This window comes from Apaloderma vittatum, unplaced genomic scaffold (assembly GCF_000703405.1).
Source record: "Apaloderma vittatum isolate BGI_N311 unplaced genomic scaffold, ASM70340v1 scaffold20199, whole genome shotgun sequence".
NCBI classification, from domain to species: Eukaryota; Metazoa; Chordata; class Aves; order Trogoniformes; family Trogonidae; genus Apaloderma; species Apaloderma vittatum.
In genome coordinates this window covers 1-21,867 of record NW_009736120.1, presented here as the reverse complement: position 1 = coordinate 21,867, position 21,867 = coordinate 1, and the positions used below count along the sequence as shown (strand labels likewise).

Here is a 21,867-nt window from a genome sequence, read left to right as displayed (position 1 = left end):
GTAAGAGCAGCTGTAAGCAATTTGAACAGAAAGTGAAATGTTATGTGGCTCATCACTGTACAAGTCCCTTATATAAAAATCTTTCCTTAGTAACAGCCTGATGAAAATAGGTTTTCCTATAAGTGATGCAACATAAGGATGAAAGTGCAGTGCTCAAACAAGTCCAGAAGTAGTGAAAGAGAGTGCCTCGTAACAGTTTGGTGGTAGTAGTTACGTGCTTTGATATGAGATCCCAGTCCTTGAGCAGAGTTGTTGTTTTTTCTTTCCTAAGATGAAACCAATCTCATATGTATATAAAAAATCATTCTTAAAAATGTATGTATGTCCTACCTGAGACCAGCTGCATGTCAGAAAGCTTCAGCTTAGAAGGAGGTCTTGTTGTCTGATACACTTTGCCTTCCTGAGAATGTCCTGTAACAAACAATATGAACATCCCTTTGTTTATTCACATAAAGTTGTTGTTATGTATAGCTATCAACTATTTAAGCAGGTTACAGCCTTCTTTTATCCTAAAAATTATTCTCATTTATGACAAGGAAACTCAACGAGACATTCTATATGACAGAAATTCACAACAACCACAACTGAACTTTAACTAAAGTGAAAATACCTCTTGCAGTTATTAAAAAAGAAGGAAAATCATTTTATTAGCTTCATTTACTTACTTACTTTGTCATTTCTGGCTATCCAAACTGCAGAGTCACCATAAAAGCGGTGAAGTACACATAGTCATCACAGCCTTATGCCATCAGTGATCCACATGTAAAGGAACTCAAGGTTTTAAAGCGATGCTTTTCCTCCACCCTGTCTTCAAGCTGCATTCCTTTGCACCACCCTCAGTCAGGCAATGTGCAAAGCAGTGTGGTTGTCACCCTAAAGGTGATCTTTCTCTTCCAGTAAAGACAAGCTGTCTTCAAACAGGGAAGCTACTAACATGGAACAAGCTCGTATTCTTCAAGTGTTAATATTTTAAAAGTGATACAGAACCAAGAAAGTTTAAAATAATCCTTAAAAAAATTAAACTGTGATCTAGACAGCCAGAGAGCGTTGGTACAGCCAACTCTCCCAGTGTAACTGCTCTGTGCTCCTGCCACAGTGACACAGGTGAGCAGCTCTGGCAACAGAATTATTGGGATGCTGAAGGCCTGTGCTGGAATAACGCCACGTGCTAATTCCAATGGCTTTTGCAGCAGCCATTTTACAGCACAGAGGTTTCTGCTTTGGGTTTTTTTTCCAACTTGAAACAGAAATACAGGGAACACGCTTTTATAAGACCGAAAGTATAACTAGTTAAGACAGAGTGAAGACAAAATTACCGTAGATCTGCTTAAGGATGGACTGCTTGCTGTTTTTTATAGCCGAGCTGGTTTTGTTTATAGATTTGAGATTTTTACACGAAGAAACTGATTTCAGGGGGCCATGGTTCAGTTGTTTCTTCCAAGCAACCTGAATGAAGAAGGCAGCTGTCTCTTGTCTCCATTTGTCTTCATCTTCTTTGCACTGCCGCTTGGCACCGAGAAGCTGAAACAACTCCTGTCTTAGGTGGTAACTAGAGAGCAGAAAAGAGAAGAGCACTTGTTTTAGGTGACCTGTTTTAACTTCAGTGCTTTCCACGCATCAGTTCACATAGTGGATTACATGAGTAACTGGGAAAACAGAACTCCCACTGATGTGCTAAGTCATTTGGATGAGAAATGTTTGCTCAGAAGAGAAAAGTAGGAGCTGGGTTCAGTTTTGGATGCATCCATTTGTTTCACACAGCTAATAAAATTACGGCAGTATCAGGTATCAAACGTTACAGTAGTGCAACATCAGCTTATAATGTATAGAAAATCTGGAGAAGACAAAACCTATAAATATTTATGATGTAACAGTATCATCAGTACTGTTTTCTCATTTTCACTATATTCACAGCTTAAAAAAACAACGGCGTTTTCTCACGTGCCTTATCACTTCGCATCCTCAGTCAATCAGCGCACGAGATGAGCCAAATCTACCTCGCACGGGTTCAGCCGCACATCTCGTCTGCAGAGGAGCGAGCAGCTTCCCAGCCCTCCTCTGAAGATGCTCCCCTCACCTTGTTCTCAGCAATCTGTTCTGCCTTTTTTCCCTTCCCTTCAAAGGCTCCCCATCTCCAGACTCAGCCTCGCCACGGCTGCTTTGATGTCACATGCGGTCACAGCCCCGTGCCAAGTGGCAACGGCAGATTATCTGTCGTCCTTCCCACCTCCGTGGCTAATGGCACTGGCAACTGGAGTTGTTTGTTGGTTTGTTTTTTTCTTGAGTAAGACACAAGTATTCAATCAGATATTGGCATTTCATGCTCACAAGTCAATTAACTAGCTTAGCAATTAACTCCGAATCTTCCAGTACTAACTCATCACAAAAAAACACTAACACTTGTAAAATATTAATTATAAGTGTTTGGTAATGGGCCAAAACACATTGGTCACCATCCCTCTGGCATTCAGAAAGGCTTCTGCTGAATGCCCTGGTAAAGTGAAGGAGGAAGGAGGGAGAAAGAGGTGATTTTGTTCTGTTGCTCCATCTGCAACAAGATCTAAAACCAAAAGCCAACACAACCTGAGACAAATTGTTTAAATATTCTATAAGCCCATGCACTGCCTCATTCAAACAAAACGGCAGCCGCGTACAGAAGACGAGTCCTTCAGAGCCCAGCAGAATGCCAAAGGGGGATGATCTGCTCAGTTACAGTCCCAATAACTTTAAACTTTCAATGAGCTTAGTAAATTACCTCTTTGAAATTTGCTGGGTGAAACAGGCTTATTTAATCTTAACTTAGTGGAGCTTCAGAATTCAGGCACATACTGTTACCCAGCTTGTTAAAATACCTCACAAACAGGGGGAGCAACTGCATTTTACCAATAAATGTCCATAGTGCCGACAAGGTGCTGTATGAGTTCAGAACAGAAGCATTATTAAGAAACAAACCCAAGCAAAACGATTTCGTTTTCTTAAAAAACACATCAATAAGAACTCTTCAGCGGGGTAAGAGAAGAAGAGAAAGTGAAAGGGGACACAATTACAGTGACTTGCAAACATAACTTGAGCTAAGGATGGGCTGTGTGAGTACCGCTGCAGGAAAAACAACTGAGGAACTGTTTCACACTTGAGCAGAAAAGGATGCTAAGCTATTATCTCACAATTTGGTAATTACTGCCAGAAGCCTTTGCTGATACATGAAATGACCCATTGACACACACTCCACCTTTGCACCCAGCCGTGATTTTATGTCTGTAGTGAACTTCTGGTAGTTTGTAGCAACAAGAAAACAACCACGCGGCTCTGAAATTGAGAAGATGTAGGCAGTTAATCTTTAGAGTGCACGCACATTTTTTTAATTCACCTCTCCCATAACAGATCATTCTGATCCTAGTGAGAAAAAAGAAGAATGGGATCGAGTTTGATGCTCTGCGAATCTGGCGTAGTGCCTTACCAAAATACCCAAAGTTTTGTCAGCAAAGCTACTGCACATAAAGAAACATGGAATGTATGTGGAGAAGGACAAAGCTGGCAAATGGTATTCGGATTCATCGTTGCAGAAGCTCCTAGTCTTAAAAGCTCCTGCTCATCAAAGTACGCACAGAGCAATAAAAGAGAAAAAATACAGCTCAGCTGCAGCAGGAGAACAACAGTGACAGGAACCAGCTCATTTCCAGCTTCTGTCGATTCCCTGTAGACCCTGGAGAATGGCACAGGCCTCAGTGCCCCCCACGAGAGAGTGAGCCAGACACAGGATCTGTAAGCTTCAACAAGCAAGATAAGCAATTAACCTTTGGCAAGCCACACACCTTAAAATACACTTTTGAGGACTACATTGATAAAGTTTGTGGACCGTGGGAATTGAAACATTTTCCTGAGAAAGGCCAGTTTAATAGATTTAAGTAGACCAGTACCATTGTGCTGTAGCTCATGACAGCGCTCAATAAACTTCTAGTAAGTAAATCACGACTATAAAACTTGTGGAGCAAGGCAAATGTACTTAATCCTACTTTCGAGGAATGCCAGAACTCAAGTAGGTACTTCTGCATGTTTCTAGTGCAGAATTACACATTAACAATTATATACACATTATAGACATTAACACTGTGGAATTCTGTTGCTGTCTACATGGATATGGTATTTACTAGTGCAAGCCTAGGCCCAAAACACAACGACAGGACTGAGTGGAACCCACAGCCACACAGTAGGTACCTGCTTAAGAACTGTAATTCTGTGTATAGCGGATGGGAAATTAGGTACTTCAGCGAGACTGTCAGGATCACTGACACACTAGTAGTCAGCACAGACGGCTGCCTAGTGTGAGATAGCTCCAAACACTAACCATGACTTCTTGACAGGTAAGTACCACCATCTGGTTTGGGACCCACATCCTAAATTGCCAACACTATCTCTTTTTTTGACACATGTGTGAACTCTGCTTCAAAGGGAGAGGCAGAACTCCCTTCTTTTAAAAAATAAACATTATTGCTGTGGTAATAGCATGGGAATTGGGAGGAGGAAATCTGGTCCGATTTCACAGCTCGTCATCCAAGTTTCAAAACACTCAGACAATAAAGCTCACACTGAGTTTGAGGCTAAGCAGAGAAGGTGGCAGAACTGGTGGGACTCGGAGAGAGAGTGCAGGAGGGAAGCACAGCTCCTCCTAACAGTCCACACTTCAGCATTGCTGCCCAAGGAACTGTTCTATGTTCTGCATCAAAACATTCACTGAAATAAATGCGTTACGATATTGCTGCCAACTTTATGAACTTCATCAAAGCTCTAGCATGAGTAAGCTGTCCAAAGACGTAACAAAATGACAGCGGAGGAGCTGCCAAACCAAGCTCTCCTGCAGCTTTGCAGAATTTATCATCCTCGTTAGTGTTCTATAAACTAGGAGTTTTGCAAACAGAACAAATATATGTATTGTTCTTTATTAATTCTTTAAATAACAAATGTCATTTAAACAATCTTTCATTCTTACAATTTCCCAGGTGTTGTAAAGCAAGTGCACGCACTTCTTGACAAGATAGCACACCGTCGCTCTTTCAGCAGGTGAATAGTTTAGAAAGATCTATCCAAAACTTTCAGATTGTCAAAACTTTAAATGGAATGCAAAGATTCCTACACAGGTAAGCTAGCTCAGCACAAGGTTTTAGATCCCAGTTCTTGTAAGGAAATTTGCAGAAGAGCTCACTAGTCATCTACGCTCTGACTGAAAGCTATGGCATCTGCCTACTCCTCTGCTGTAAGTTGCTTCTAGTTTTGTTAGGTCAGAAAACAATTTCAGGTGTGTTCATAAACGATGGTCAAGGATCTGGCTACAAGAACCTTTTCAGGAAAAACCCCATATCCCTACACACGCAAGTCTGCTGATGAACACGACAGCGCTGATTTAGGCAAATCTTGATTGGCTCTCTTGAAAAGAACTATCAGCACCTGAAACAGAAGTTTAATAACTTCTCCAATTTTTACAAATCATGACTTATCTTACACTGTTTATGAACTGACTACTGCAATCCTAGGCAATTGGAATCCATTTCCACATCTTTGGTGAAAGATGACTAAATACCTGATTTAGCACTAGTAACGTAGTAAGCAAAAGGACCAAAAAAAATTCATTGCCAGCAAGTCTAATTTAATTTACATCTACCTGCATCTCACTCTTCTTTAGCTACCGAAAGAGTCGGCTTACCTTCTCCATGTTCTCTGTATGACTGTAGCAGCATAGTTCTTCTTCCGAAACAGCTCTTTTCTTTTTCTTTCTTTTTCTATTATCTGCATCCGGACCTCTGAGGGGATTAGTTCAATATTTGTACTTTGCCACGTGACAGAACATAATTGATCATCTGCATTCCTCGATCCAATTACACCTGTTTTTCCCAAGTTCAAACTGTCGTCAGGAGCAGAACACGCTGCTGGGTTTCTTGGTGCAGTTCTGGTGGGTTCTGCCTCAGCAGACAATAAAGAGGAGGCCCTTTTTGCTAATTCATTGTTTCCCACTTTGTGAGTTTGTTCTGCAGCATGCACACTGCCATCTCTGGTGTTTCCAAATACCATTTTGGCACTCCCTGGTCTACTAGAGCCAGCTGGTGAAGATCGCTCATCATTTACCTCTTTATTTCTGGATTTCTGCTGATGCCTTTTGCCTTTGGAAGAAGCTTCACACTGCTTTGAGTTTCTAACGATTCCACTGGTGAAAGTGCCGTTGCAGAAGAAAACAGCTGCTCCTTCACAATGGTCCCTGTTGCCAGATGAAGGCTGACTTGGATGTCTTAACTTTTCCCCAGCACTAGGAGTCCTACAGGCAGAAGCGTGCCTTCTGCTCCTCCGAGCACAAGTCCTCGTTGCCTCGACAGTGTGCTCCTTGTGCTTTTCTCCACCCACTTCTGTAGCAGCTAAAACCTGACGTTTCATTTCAACTTTTGTTCCCTCTTTCACTTTGTCACAATGGAAGTGGACACAACTTGACTTGCCTTTGCCGTGTTTCCTCAACGAATCTTTAGAGAGAGAAATGGAAGCCAACATTCAGTCTCTAATCCAAAAAAACATTCTTTATGTGTCTAATCCTTTTGCTCAGTCACCTTTGAGGCACACTAGAAAGTCACAAGGAGAAACTGTTTCTTCACCTACCTGAAAAAACACTGATCACCTTGAAAGAAACAAGCTCACCACATGAGGCAGGAACGCAGCCTCATGAACACACCTGCGTGTTCCAGCGAAGACACCAGAACAGCCCTTCCCTGCATCAAGTTTATTTAAATTCTGCTCTAGCCCCTCGGCAGCCTGGCAGGCAATGACACACGGCGAACCCAGAGCGCTTTGCTTCTTAGTACTTTCCTTGACATCCTAAACCAACCTGTGAAGTCCATCCTGTTCTTCCCTTGCTGCAGAATTTCTTTTCCAAGCCTCGGGTGGGAGAATAACCCCTGTGGGATAAATGCTTCTAAAGACTCTTTTGACGATGACTTGGAAGCCAGAGTAAAACTGAAAATATCCATCTACCATCCCATTCACCTTCTATTTTGTTAGGAAACTAACAGGGGAATGAGAAAATAGACCAGAAATGTACAAACAGGGTGTTAAAGGGTAGGTATAAGGGGAAAAAGAAAAGAAAGGTATCTCTGATATAATGGAATCATGGAAAATCTTGGGACCATCCAAAACCTGCTAGAGCAGTGCTACATTCTTCATCAGTGTAACACTTTCACAGGATAATCCCTTGACAGGGTAACAGAACGCGGCAGATCAACAGATTATACAGAAGAAACTCAGGATTATCATCAATGATGTCTCCAGCAGAGAAGACTGATCACAGTAACAGGTCAGTCTGGACTGAGAGGTTACTCTAATTTACACATGATTGTCATATGGGTAATTAGACCCACATGTGCTGGGACAGGAAAAGAAGTCTATTATTTTAATGTTTTTTAACATATTATTAATTTTTTTAATTAATGTTTATCCATTTTATTCTATTAATGTAATGGCCCAGGATGAAGATGGAAATTCCATCTGTCTCATTACACCAAGAGAACAGAGAAATTAAAAAATGTGCCTTTTGAAGCCAAGTATGAAACTGCCAGTGCCATCACTAAAAATGGTATAGGGCTGACACTCAGTTCAAATGTATGAAATTTCCAACAGTGTCACAACACGACTTTGATTTCCCAACAAGTTAATTTTTACAGGTTTGAGGATAAAGAACACAGCCTTTTAAAATGGTGTTGTCATCCTGAACTCATCCAAACCTGCTATCCGGTTTGTACATAGAGCACACAGAACGCATTTACTGTAACACACTGAAGCTGTTGAAGCAGAATGTGCAAAATTTCCCACTTAGAACAACTGGATAACGTGAATGGAGAAAAACAGCATTTAAGTATTCTAGACGATCTTTTGAGGTTAAAATAAACTTTCTTAGATAGGAAGACCAAGCAATAACAAGTATGGAGCACAAAAGTAGAATTTACCTGTCACTAGTACAATTAAGGCAAGTGAGATAACACACATATGGAAGAGGATTTCCGACTGGAAAAGAGAACAGAAAAGATGCACCAACTAAATCAATTCTTACATATTACTGGCAGATGCAAAACATTATTTGCAAATGCTGAATATTTTTCTAACTGCCAGCCCTCACGATGTAAATTAATATTTAATTCCAATAAATTGCCCGATGAAATCCATTCAAGTTTTGGTCACAAGAGGATTGATTAAAACACCTAGTGGAAACTGATGGAAGGACTTCATGATTTGATCCTTACTGCATCAATTTTCTGTGCATCATTCCAAAAACACGAAGAGGATGCTTACGTAAAAACAGAATAGCATCTTATTTCAAAACTGGACTTTTTGGATTGGGCAAGAGGGGCTTTCTTTATGATCTCTGACGGTAAACTCGTCTCATTGTAGAAGTAGCCACGTTATCATGCTTTTTCAGAGGAACCTTGAATAAAGACCTTTGTTGTCTTCATGCTGAACACTCATGGGGAAGAAAAATAAATTATAGTGAAGACTTTTTAAATTTAAAATTAAAAGTCTCTCTTGTACAGAAAGTATAAAATTTCCAGGCAATATCCCACTTGAATTTAAAACCATCAATATGGGAAAAATACTCTGGCATAGCTACTTCAGGAAATCTCCAACTTCTGGGAAGTCTTCAGTCAAAAGTCCAAGCTACTTGCTGCTAGCATTCGCTGCTGGTTTGAATTCCTCCTGTTAGTGTGAAGGGTCGTGCAGACAAGTGAACATTAAAGTGGTTTTTGAAACCTAAGTATCAATATTAGAATCCTCTGCAGAAAATTTGGCAAATTCTGTCCTGATTTCTGTAGTGGGTTTGACCCTACAGTTCATGTTTCCCATGGACTCCTTACTACCTACTTCCTTAGGTTGTTCTTTTGGTGTGAAACCATTATATTTGTTCCAAGAAACAGGGGGAGTCTGCCTGATGGAATGCAGTTTCCACTGGCATAACCAATGGAAGATTTTTGGCAAAGAACAGGGAGAGGAGTCAGTAAACGAAAAGGCTGCGCATTCCTCCTTTATAATTGTCTTTCTCCTCTTTTTTCCGTACTTACCAATTTCTACAACTACCCATTTTTCTTTTGGCAACCACACTTTCTGGACATTCTTAAAGGTTTTCTTTAACATCTGTTTATCATTACTTATCACAGAATATGTCAGGCTAAGATACCTATGTCTGCTTTTACTATGACAATACAGTCAAATAGCCTGTTTACCAACACATTTCTATGTAAAGCTAAAGAAGTCTAGATAAAATGATACAGTAGAAACAGCTCTTTGACTCTCTTTTCCTTTGGATTATTATAATATTCTGATTAGCAGAATTTCCAGAGGAGTTCTTGCAACTTACCTTAAATAAAATACTTATACAAAGTATTTTAACAAAGATGCTTTAACTAGATGAAACTAGATGATCTTTAAGGTCCCTTCCAACCCAAACCATTCTATGATTCTATCACATGACAAGTTTTGAAAGATTTGAGCCATATAGCTGGCTAAAGCCAGAGCTGATTAAAATGTTAATAAAATGTTTATCTTGTAAATACTAATAGAGGACTAGTCAAGAAATTATGATAAACTGATGACACATTTACAGACAGAATAAAAGCACAGCGGTGGAAGAAAAGTAACAAAAGCAGCTGCGACATGCTGTTTCATAGTACAATTTCTAAAATCAGTCTTACTTTTCAAAATTATAAACAAGAGGTATTCAGAGATAGATCACAGGAGAACCCTGTCATGGAAGACAAAGCAGGCTGAACAGTTCCTTCTGTAGAGGTGTCATACAGAATAATTTTACCCTTATTTTAACTTATTTTAAACCCAAGAATTACGATTCCTTCATTAACATTCTTCAAGATTCCCACAGATACACCAAATACCTGAAATTTCATCTTCTCCAAACACTGCAAGGAATAGAAAAACTACATATTTTAGGTATTTTTACAGACACTGTAGATACTGGTATTATTGACTACTTAAGCTGACAGAAAACACACGATAAAGAATCTGTATCTAATTCTATCCTGCATCAATTGCTTAAATAATGAAAGAACAAGAAGTGATAGAAAAAAAGATAGGTCCTATATATAAAGCACAACCAGACATGGACAAAAAAAGATAATCAGGACAATTCAAAACCATTACAAACCTTGCCTGATCTTATGACTTTCACTCTGAGGCTCTGCTGACTCCTTTGGTGTCCCTTTGTTGTGACAAGCTTTAGGTGAACCTCTACTGTTTCTCCCTGGTTGAATCTGTGAAGCACTGAGGGACAGAGGTCTCTTATTCTGTGTATCGACTGGTTTATTAGGAAATTGCGAGACGCTGGTAGTCTTCTCTAGATTTGCAGGACTCTGTTGTGCTCGAAACCTGTTTTGTTCCACATTCTGCATCCCTTTCTGTAGCTTGGCTTCTTTTCTCTTACTTTCCTCTTCACGTTTCCTGTAATTATAATCAATACCATAGGAACTCCAAAGACAAAATCTTGGGAGCATGTATCTAATTTGAACACATTCCTCTTAGAAACTTGACACTGCCACAAAAAAACCTTGACTAGAATACCTTTTTTGTGAGAAAGGGATACCTATTGCACGGAAGTGTCTTAGCTTGATCCAAAATAACCACTGGTGGGTAGCTACAGCCTAATGAAGGTTAAGTCCTTATCAGCCACCTACCCGTTCAGTGTGCAGCAGTTTAAACTGATTTTAAAACACTCTCTTATTGAAAACATTGAAATTTTTAGCTTTTCTTTATAAATATACAAAAGTTAAAAACAGGATCTTATCAGAAGACAAGAAATATGGTACTAGTAATTATGTTTTTAATTAATAACGAACAATGCTTTAGTATTAGTAGTAAAGCAATGCACTGCATTTTAAAATCAGAAAACTTTAATAAAAGGCATCATCTCTTTGAAAATTATTTTTCATACTTACCTGTGTCATAATACAGACAATTATAAACCAACTTCAAACCGGTTACTGGTACTAACTTGCTGCTACATGCTTATGATTGGTAGATAATTTATTTTGCATAAGCCGATTATAGATTATAGACCATACAAATGGTAAATAATGAAAATATGAGGTGCCATTACAGTTATGACATTTGGTTTTCAAAAATTAAAGAATTCATGCATCTCCTAAGCAGCGCAGATAAGAAAGAGAATTTTGGGCAAGGTCAGGAAAGGCGCATCTGCCGAATGAAGTTTTACAGCCTATTTTGAAAGATTGTGGGATATCACCGCACTGCAGCTTTTAAATTCTTTTCCCTATTTTTAACAAACCCAACAGCACGCAGCAAACATTACACACCTACCGACCACTGCATTTGTTTTTATAAATTAAGCACCAGTTGGAAGATAAAGTGAGACTTCTCCTGTTGGAACGGACAGGTGGTAAATGTCGTACAGTGTAGCTGCCTGATATTTTAACTCACTTCCAATGCTACAACGTGGTTTGCAGACTGCTGACACGTTCGCTCGCCACACAGCATATGACAGGTTAGTTATGCAGCGCGCCACCCTCCGCTCCGGCGAGCCGTGTCAATGCCAGTAGATGTCATTTCAGTGCGAGCTGCCAGCAAGACGCCTTAGCTTTATCTGTCAGTGCTATCTTATCAAGTATGCTCTGCAGAAGCAGCTCATTGAACTCTGTACCTGAAAAGCTGCTAATTGATCTCAAAAATACACTCCTGGCAGCCTGAGGTTCAGTATTCCCTCTGGCATGGAAAAAAAAGCGGCTGGTTTCAATTAATATCGGCACTTTACAACTGGACTATGTGGGGATGTCTGCCTCGTGTACAGTATGGATCTCGCTGCCATTACTCTGCCATTTGAGCTGATAAATCAGATCTTACCACTCACAGAACAGTCATTTTCTTTTCTTCACAAGAATCAAGCAGCCTGTTACCAATATTCTCCAGTCAGGTATTAAAAAAGAAAGTGAGGTGAGCTGTGTGATACACAACTGAGGCAGAGTGGCCTGTGCTCTTTGGATCAGCGAATGAACTCAAAACAGCAACTTCAGCAACACACTACTCGTAAAGTTACTGAAATGACACAGGAACACAAACTGAGAAAAAGTACGAAGGGATTTTTTAAAAAAGGTCTTGTTTGTGTGCCAATCCTTCATTTTGAAATGAAAAAAAAACCCCAAATGAAAGGGATTTCAAAGCTCCCTCTTCACAGACCATTATCCCAGTTGTCACACTAGAGCTCAGCTCATTAAAAAAATCCTGAATACTTACAAACCTCCCCCTTTTGTTCTGCTTTATTTAGTCAGAAATTGTTTGTCTTGCAATGAAGGATATCTTCAAAATGAAATTTTCCACATTTTACTGTTGCCTAAGCTGAGAGGTTAGGTTTCATGAACAAGTAAAGGAAGCAGGCAAGTTCCTAACTTAAGGGGACTCGATCATGCTCAGGAGGTTCCGGTGACTCAACAGGATCCAAACTTGGGTTCTGAAGTCAGACAACTACAGCTCGATAGCGATAACAGAGCTGGCAGGCCAACATTTTTCACTATACTTGCAACACATTTTCGACCTGAATGGTCATAAATTTGTACTTTGTTAAAACTGCGAGAAAATGGGAACAGAGCCTTTAGCAGCTGGAAAAGAACAGTTTCAGCCTTACACATTTGTGAAGACATAAAGGTGCTTTGATTTTTTGATTCTGCTAAGATGTATTCTGTTAAGAATACTTTGCTTTTTGTGTCTGCTCTGTGGAGGACACTAAAAAACCAGAATGTGCCCATGTCCCTGGATGACATTTTTAAAGCTATCCTTAAAAAAAAAAAAAAAAAAAAAAGTTACTTAAAAAATTGTAATTGAAAATAGATCTCCAGGTATGATCTTACTACTGCTGAAACTTAATTTAGATTAAGAGAACTTATATTTCATGTTGTATAAACAGCCACCTCCTGTCATACAATCTAGCATGATGCTTGTTTTTAAAAGCATGACACTATTGATTCCCAGGTCCAGCTTCTGACCTACTAAAACCTTTTAACATAGTCCTTAATAAAAATGCCAAGACAGTTTCGTCTCATATTTCTATACTGATTGGTCTCCCCAAATGTGTAGAGCAGTCCATTTGTCCTTACATAACTACCTATTTTTTCCTCAATCATTTCTCATATTATTTTAACACCATTCTGATTTCTAATTTAGTCTTCAATGAGCTTACGGTCTTCTGCATCTTGGTGCTATTTGCAAATTTAACAGTTTACTTTTTTAAATGAAAATATTGCACAGCCTCAGATTCAGGATGGATTTAGGCAAAATGCTCATCAATATACACTTCCAGTTTAAAGTTGAACCATTAAGAAGTGCTTTTTGGATGTGTTCTTCTAAGCAGATTTCACCCACCTCATAGCAGCTTCATTCACGCTACATTGCCCTATATTGCTAGTGAGGGAGAAGGGCACATGAGAAAGTATGAGAACTTCAGGCAAGGCTGTCACCCTGGCCACAAAAATTGTTACTCTGTCACAAAAGAAAATTGAGTTAGTCTGACATAATTTCTTCTTAGCAAATTCAGACCAGCCCTTACTTCTTGCTTTGTTATGTTCCAGATACATAGAAATTTGATTACTCATTCCAGGGTAAGAAAGGCACGGAGTTACTGTAAAGAGCCCAGTGAAAGGCCATGGAGCAGCTTAAGGGACTGGAGGATCTTCTACATGAGAAGAGGTTGAGAGAGCTGAGATTAATCAGCCTGGACAAGAGAAGGCTCAGGGGAATCTCAGCTATGTCTATAAATACCTGATGGGAGGGGATGAAGAAGATGGAGCCAGACCGTTCTTTGTAGCACCCACGGACAGGACAGCAGACAAAAAGCATAAACTAAAACTCACTAAATTCCATCTAAACACAAAAAAATTATTTTCTTTATTTTTTTACTGTGAGGGTGGTCAAACACTGGAACAGGTAGCCCACACAAGTTGTAAAGTCTCTGTTTGCACAGATATTTAAAACCTGATTGGACATGGTCCCAGGCAAGCTGCTCTGGCTGACCCTTTGAGCAGGGGCAGGGGCGGACTAGATGATCTCATGATGCCCTTTCCAACCTCTTGGAAATTCTGTTTTTGGGACTAAAGTTTATCAGTCTACAGACTCCTCTTCTTCCACTCTGAGAATACAAACATTTTGCTCATTTCATGAATTCTCCAGTCCTATGGGTCCTCCTCAAGTTTTTAAGGGCATCCGTTTTAAAATTACATCACCCAGTTTTCTAAACACCTAAGGCTAAGCTGATCTGAGTAACAGCATACACATTGTTGTGGCCTTCATCAATCTTAATTTTATAAATTATTTCTTTGATACAGGTTTGTTCAACATGGGAGAGTATGTGTGTATAGAAATATTTAGCAGGCATTGAATACAATTAATGTATTTTTGTGAGAAAATAATAGAGGTCTGAGATGTTGGCTGATTTTTTGTTACGTAAAAAAAAGAACAGACATTAAAAACATGCCGACTTAGAAACTATTCGTATTAGTGAGACTATCTAAAATAACATAGTAGAAAGCAAGTTTTAAATACATACACAGAAATAGTTGAGGGGCTCTTCAATCTAGTTCACCATCATTGTGCGTTCCCACCTAACGTCTACTTTTACAATCTTTAAACATCAGCAGGGATATTAGGTTTTTTGCATGTAACAACACCCTGGCCGATTTTAGCAGTGGAAGGCACAGATGGGTACGCAGAACGATGACAACATAATGTCCCCTCCAGTTTATTACAGATCATAAAACTGTAATTAAATAAAATTTGTTATGTGACAACTTGATTTGCTTGTACAGTCCAATTGTATTTTAATTCTGTTTTTATGGTATTTGGTATACAGACTTGGTTTCTATTGTTTGCAAGCAAACCAACAACAGCTTAGTAAACTCCAGAAAATATATCAGAAACTCACAAAGAAAAACAATTATAAAAACACCTCCAAATTTCCACATGGTAATCCTTTTCTATTTAGACTTCTAGACGGAGTATCACAGATTCCTCTAACAATGGCTGTCATCGCAAAGAATGAAATTACTTCATTTGGTAAAGCCAGTTGTGACCACACAGCAAGAAGCAGAGAGCTCCAAATTAAAAAGAAATACAGAAGATATTCAGGATATTTTCAAAGACAGCTTCTCCATGCATGGGTTTGACTTCTACTGACTTCAGCAGAAAAGGCAAATAACAGGAAGGTTGCAAGTCACAACTCTCAGAACTGAAGATGTGAGCAAGAGATTAGTTATCTGATATTTCTAGCTTCGATGCTTACTGGGAATTAACAATTATTAACCAGTAGCAGCATTCAAACTCAAAGAAGGTCAGGCTGGCCAGTTATGCAGAGCTTCAAATTACAGCATTTGAAACAGAGCAGAGTGCAGCTGACTTTGTCTATGATACACAAATGCAAAAAAAATACCCCCAAACGCAATAATCATGTTGCGGGGCTTTTTCAGATGACCTCTCTTTACAGAAATAATGCTATAAAAACATGCAGAAATCTTTTTAATTCCAGAATTGTATTTCTTTAAGAGAAATCAGATACTAATTTGGTCTTCTTCGTATTCTGAATCTTAACCATAAAGCATAAGCAGGCAAAGTATTTCAGCGTTCATTTATGTACCTTCCAATTTTAGAATTTCACTACTTTGCTACCATTACTTCATTTAAACAGGGTAGGAACTCAGTCAGAACCTACACATCTTACAAATAACTATTAGGATTGCATATGTTAGTTATCCATAATCCAATATAATGGTTTCATGATAACTCTCTTATTCAAGAACAGAAAATTTAAGTGCAAAGAATGATACTGTCAAGAGAGAAATTGCCAATAAAATCCAAGTGTTCAGTTTGCTAGAAAAGCACGACCTCCTCTGTGAAATACTAAATTATGCTTTATTAAAAAACCAGGCTTCTCCTGATTTTTGGTTCATCTACTTGTTAATTTTTTTTTCAAAAGTGATATCAAAGGATGGATAGGTCAGTAATTATTTCCACTGCCTCAGAGTGATAAATTGTTTCCAAGCCTTTTTGTCATCATACAGAACATCGTGTAAAGATTCACAGATGCTAACATGCTAGTTTCTCAGCTTTTGGTGTTTTGTCTTGTTCTTGTATTACTATACAATGTATATTAATATAAGCCTCGTTATTTAATGTGGGATTATCTGGGAATTAATTTCCATCTACAGGTGCACAAAAAAAAAAAATCCATTCTATGCTTCGTACAGTTTCATGAACTTTCCTACGAGGAACAAAAACTGATTATGAGTAACAGGTAAAATTATACAAACTTAGGACAACTGTCTATTTGGCAGAGTAGATTTCAAGTCTCAGACTTACTTGGCAGCAGCATCTTTTCTCAGCTGTTCATGTTTCATTAGGAGATTCTTCCTCTCTTGAAAAGCCTTCCTAACTTTGTATCCTTTGTAGACAGCCTGAATTTTGAACGCAGCAATGTCCTGTATGGCAGCTATAGACAGAGCCCCATGTTCTAACATGAACTGAATCACTTCATGGTGTTCACCAAGCAAGGCGTAATCAAGAGGAGTATATCTGAAAAAAACCCAAACCAACAACAATTATCACTCAAGTAGAGCTCTAAACATGACGTACATTTATTTCATCTTCCTTTCACAATAAGGCAACTTCTAGTTTGAAGACAGATTAAACACTGCTCTCCGTGGGCTGCTTTACTAACTTTTTAATATTATTTTCCTGCCTTACTCATTCTATACATTGCCATTATGTTTAAGGCTTGCAGCATACATGGAGAGTTGGATAAAAAAAATCCAAAGCTTTATGCATAGAATTAACTGCTTTAGGCAAGAACCTTAAAAAGGTGTTATTGAGGTTCTCATATAGAAATACAACTGAAATAAAAAGCAAATTCAAATTATTTTATTTTTTGTTATTTCCATACGAATTTAAGTTCTAGAGATTTACTGTCAAATCTGGTTTAGCTTCTCTAACAATGACTGTGTACGGCATGACTGACCAAGCAGCAGGATTATACCTGCATCAAGGGACAATATGTTTTTAAAGAACTAGAAAGACTTAAGTCTGTTTTCAACTAGACACAGGTGCTAAAATGGCTTTGCTTTTTAATGGTGTTAGAGATGCCCAAAAGCCCTTTTAAAAATATTTCCCAAAGTTCCCATTGTCAACACGGGAGGAAAATTTACAATACCTCTCTCATCAACACTGAAACATCAGGTAAAGACATTCACTGACTGAAAATTAGCAGTCCCAAACCATAACCAAGACCATATAATACAAGACTATTAAACAGCAAGTGTGCAAATTGGGGCTCTTCTTGACAATAACTTGCTGGGACGCAATGCTGGTGAGCAAAGGAAAACAGACAGAAAGCACAATTGGACTTGCCACACAGCAATGGTTTGATGGAAGGATTAACAGTATCTGAACTCAAGTGTCTGCAGGAATAAAGCCAATGACATAACATGAAAATTTGTATGTCAAGGTGTGTGGCTGGTAGCATTTAAAGAGATACAGATTTTTTGATAACCTGTGCAGGGAACTTCAGAAGGGAACTCATTTCAGAAAATTGCTTTTTTAAAGTATACCTAGTTTTGAATATTCTGATTTAAAGGTACAGAAGATACTAAAGTAAACTTAATGCTACTAGCATGTACGGACCAAGACAAAGTAGTATACTACAGGTCCCAGTCAGGAAGACCCCTATTTTTAAACATGGATCCTCTAACTCCATTAGAGCTACCTTTGATAGTAAAAAAATCACTCAAACCAAATCTATATAGGGGTTTGTATGGCTGGACACCGTTGAAGGCTACTCACATACACTCCCTCACAAGCAGCCATTGCTCTGTTGTGCCAGTTCAAAGCCTGTTTTTTGTTTTTTTTTTCCCACTGGTTCTCTCTAAATCAGACAGCTTTTAAATGAAGCTGGCTCCACAGGAAAACATGCGAAGATGACATCAGCCATCAGCTGTTGTATGTAGTTTAGCACAGAGCTCGTCAAGCAGCAGGTAGTTTGGCTTCACATGATGAATCCAGGACATCCGAGTTGGATTATGAAATAAATTTGCAAAGAACAACGAACCTACCACCCTCCAGACTAGCATCTGATCACATCTCTGCAAAGTAAGCAGACATCCGAAAATCCTAGATGTAATCTCAGCTCCATCTCTTCACAGACCTGTTTGGTTTTAACCCCAACGTCTGAGTTTTGAACTGATACATACATATCACAGAATCACAGAATGTCAGGGGTTGGAAGGGACCTCTGGAGACCATCTAGTCCAACCCCCTGCCAGAGCAGGATCCCCTAGGGCAGCCACACAGGAACGTGTCCAGGCGGGTTTTCAAAGTCTCCAGAGAAGGAGACTCCACAACCTCTCTGGGCAGCCTGTGCCAGGGCTCTGTCACCCTCACAGTAAAGAAGTTTCTCCTCATGTTGAGGTGGAACTTCCTGTGTCCTAACTTAAACCCATTATTCCTTGTTCTATTGCTGGGCACCACTGAGAGGAGATTGTCCCCTTCCCCTTGACACCCACCCCTCAGACATTTATATACATTAATAAGGTCCCCTCTCAGCCATCTCCTTCCAAGGTTAAACAGCCCCAGTTCTCTCAGTCTCTCTTCATAAGAGACATGTTCAAGTCCCTTAATCATATCACACTCTAAGGAAGTGAAGGGAAGCTTTTTCTATAGGTATATTGGGAAAAAAAATACTATTTAGTGAAACTGTTACTGATTAAAAACCAATTTCATCCAATTACAGATGAACCGTATCTACGAGGTTTTATTACTCTCTCTTATTTGAATTGATTTTTGCACTTTCCAAGCCTCCAATCTCCCAACAATAAACCAAGGTCTTGCAGATGTCTATTAAGAGGCAATTGTGGAATTTTGATACACTATGTATTTTTTTATGGGAATTACATGTAGACTAATTCATCTAGAAGTACTGGGGATCTGTTCTGTTCTGCGCATGGACTAGTGCTTAAGGGCTGACATTTGGAATAGTGCTGCTTATATTTGGAGTAATCTATGCCTATATATAAGAACATATATTAATGCCAGAAGGGAAATAAAAACTGATACTAACTGAATGACTATAGTAAAACCACAGATAAGGTCTCTTCCTGACATTTGAGCATCACTGGTACATTTCTACAAAGTAAGGAAAATAGCAGCCTCCTTTCTGGTAAAACAGTGGCTTTTAATCTTACTTATTAAGAGTAATTTAATTACAACTATTTATTTAATTTTCTATCAAAAAATACTAAAGAAGGCATTGGCACTACTTAATTAGGAATCACTTATACCTTCATTTGTGTTTCTCAGAAAAAATAAGAACAGAAAAGGAAGAGAGATCTGTTAAAGTAGAGAAAAAAAGAGAAAGGGAGGAAGAAAGTAACTGAAAACTGGGAAGCATGTAAGCCGCAAATTTAGCACTAAAATATGGGGTTTCAAAGTCCTTAAGTCATTTAGAATTTGAAATATTCAAATTTATATGCCATACTGATCATACTTTTATTTATAATTATGAGGAGGTCATCTACTCTAAAAAAGGCATTGTAAATTTCTGCTAATAGCAATTATCATCACAGTCAGGTGACTAATTCGAACGTCACAACCCAAATCACTTTTTAAAAAACTATTAATTATATGTCAACGAAAGACAAAGAAAAGAGATGCAAATGCACTGTCTCTTCATGATTATAGTAGGGGTTTTTTTAAAAAAACTAGGCTTTTAGAATACAGCTACCCACCAGGTAATTTGTAACCACTATTTTAAAGCATAACATTACATTTCTCCCGTTTTCTTTCTTCTCACTGTATTCCAACCAAAGAAAAAAGAAAAATTCCAGTCTACTCCAACTGCAGAAGAAATGCTTTTTCATCTTCTGTCCATACATACCCACTGTCAACTTCATATAAATGAAAAAGATCTTTAACATTTCAAGTAAGACTAGAATGAGTAAATATTTGCAGAAATCTCTGTGAGTTCAAGGTTCAAAAGTATAAAACAGCCGAAATTGCAATATCTTACTTCAGAAGAGATTTTTTGCATTAGAAAAGCTGCTTACACTGAAGCCTAAGATTACAACACTCCTTTTAGATACAAGATCACGATTCCCTGGCAATATCTGAACACCTAACATTTAAATCAGTAAGTAGCACTTTTGTTAAATTACAAAATAAATGCATTTAGACAAGCAATACCTCTCCTCGCTGTTCTCCATATGATTAGGGAAAGCATCAAAACCAAGCAGCAACTTTATAGCATCAAGGTAGCCATTGTTACAGAGCCAGTGCAAAGCAGTTCTTCCCTGTAAACACCAGAACAGAACAAAAACAAGTATTACCCCCAAACTCTATCATGCCCAGTTACAGTCACAAACCATACTGTACTTCGATGCTTTTCTGGACATGAAGGATAAACTAATTCTTCTAAATAAACTTCCTTTTTAAAATAAAAGAACATAGCACTTAAAAACGAAGTGTTTGTTTAGTTTATTTTCTTGTTAAACGAGATCTTTTTCACCTAAAGCAGGTGAAAACCAGCATCAGGATACTTCGTTCTAGAGCTGATTTCTTTGCAGCTATGCTACCCAGGTCTGAAAGAACTCTGAGGAAACTTTGTAGTTGAGACTGTTTTCTAGACTACTCCAAAAGAATGTGACAAGACCAAAAGAATTACTACAGAATTCAAAATGAGATGAAGTTTGAGGAAAGCTTATCAGGCTAGGCAAAGAAAGGCTCCAGCCATGCTTTCAAAACAAGCTTGATTTCAGAAGTCCAGCTCTCAAGCTGCACTCTGTACAGCCAGCTCATATATAAGCCCTTCTTGGAGCTGGGGTCACAGAACGACAATATGAGTACCTCAAGCTCTGGTAACATCAACACAACAGAGACATTCCAGTTCACTTCCACACCATGCCCCTTGTCTCTGTCTTGCCTCTCAGAACTCCAAATGCAGGAAATACCCAGAAGGCTGGGCACCACAGAAAAACATGAAGACATTCCTGAGTTCAGTGCTAGCAAGTCACCTCCCATGCCCCAAGGGCTGAGGAGCATGCTGCAGCCTCTTGGTGGGAAACAGGTGGAGCTGATGTGTTCAGCCGACAGCATATAGAGCTGGTAATAGGTTGGAAAAATCTCTCCAGTATTCTCTGAAGAACTCGTAAAAAAATCTCCACTCTTCTATTTCCTGGAATTATCCATGCTCTACAAGGAATAGCTACAGAAAAGTTTAATAAATTGGCTGAAATTCTTTTGACTGGTGAAGTTCTACCATCTTCTGAGAAATTGTGTCACACAGGAAAGCTGTAGTATGTTGCGCAATTATTCTGGCTCCTAATTTCACTTACTGCTTCAATAATGGCACAAAAGAACATCTAAACTAATCAGTGTTTTTCTTGTCTGTAAGAGTGATACAGATGTGGTTAACTACTTATGTGGGTAATTGAAGCCGTTCTTGTGCAATCTCTTACTTGTGCATTACCTTACTTGCTCTATCTCTGTGCTGAAGAAACATCTTACAGACCATAAAATCACATTCCCATGCCAGCTGTTAATAAGGAACAATAGAGGTTAAGAAATCAGATGACTAATACAACTCATCATAAGATGACACTTTGATAAGGAAAAGTGATCAGGAAAAATACAAATCTTCAGCTGCAGCTGCATATTAAAACCCTACTTTTCATTCAAGATTTTATAAGTGAAGCTAAAGGGAAAATTATGAGGGTGCATTTCCTTTTGTGATAAGCAGCAGAAGACAAGATGCTCCCATGTCCTAGTGTATGGGGTTGGCTCAGCCGGATTTTGGTG

At 38.7% G+C, this 21,867-nt stretch overlaps 1 protein-coding gene across 1 annotated transcript in view; it reads right to left on the bottom strand.

Moving 5' to 3' along the window:
- Positions 1-21,604, bottom strand: part of LOC104279543 (inversin-like) — a gene marked incomplete at its 5' end in the record, with an annotated part of 23,918 nt that extends 2,314 nt beyond the window's left edge. Inside the window, 7 exons of the mRNA XM_009876861.1 lie at positions 331-411; positions 1,317-1,549; positions 5,699-6,503; positions 10,181-10,473; positions 16,387-16,599; positions 20,257-20,363; positions 21,539-21,604. Coding sequence (XP_009875163.1) covers positions 331-411; positions 1,317-1,549; positions 5,699-6,503; positions 10,181-10,473; positions 16,387-16,599; positions 20,257-20,363; positions 21,539-21,604 — 1,798 coding nt within the window. The remainder of the gene's footprint in view (positions 1-330; positions 412-1,316; positions 1,550-5,698; positions 6,504-10,180; positions 10,474-16,386; positions 16,600-20,256; positions 20,364-21,538) is intronic.
- Positions 21,605-21,867: the final 263 nt, after the last annotated feature.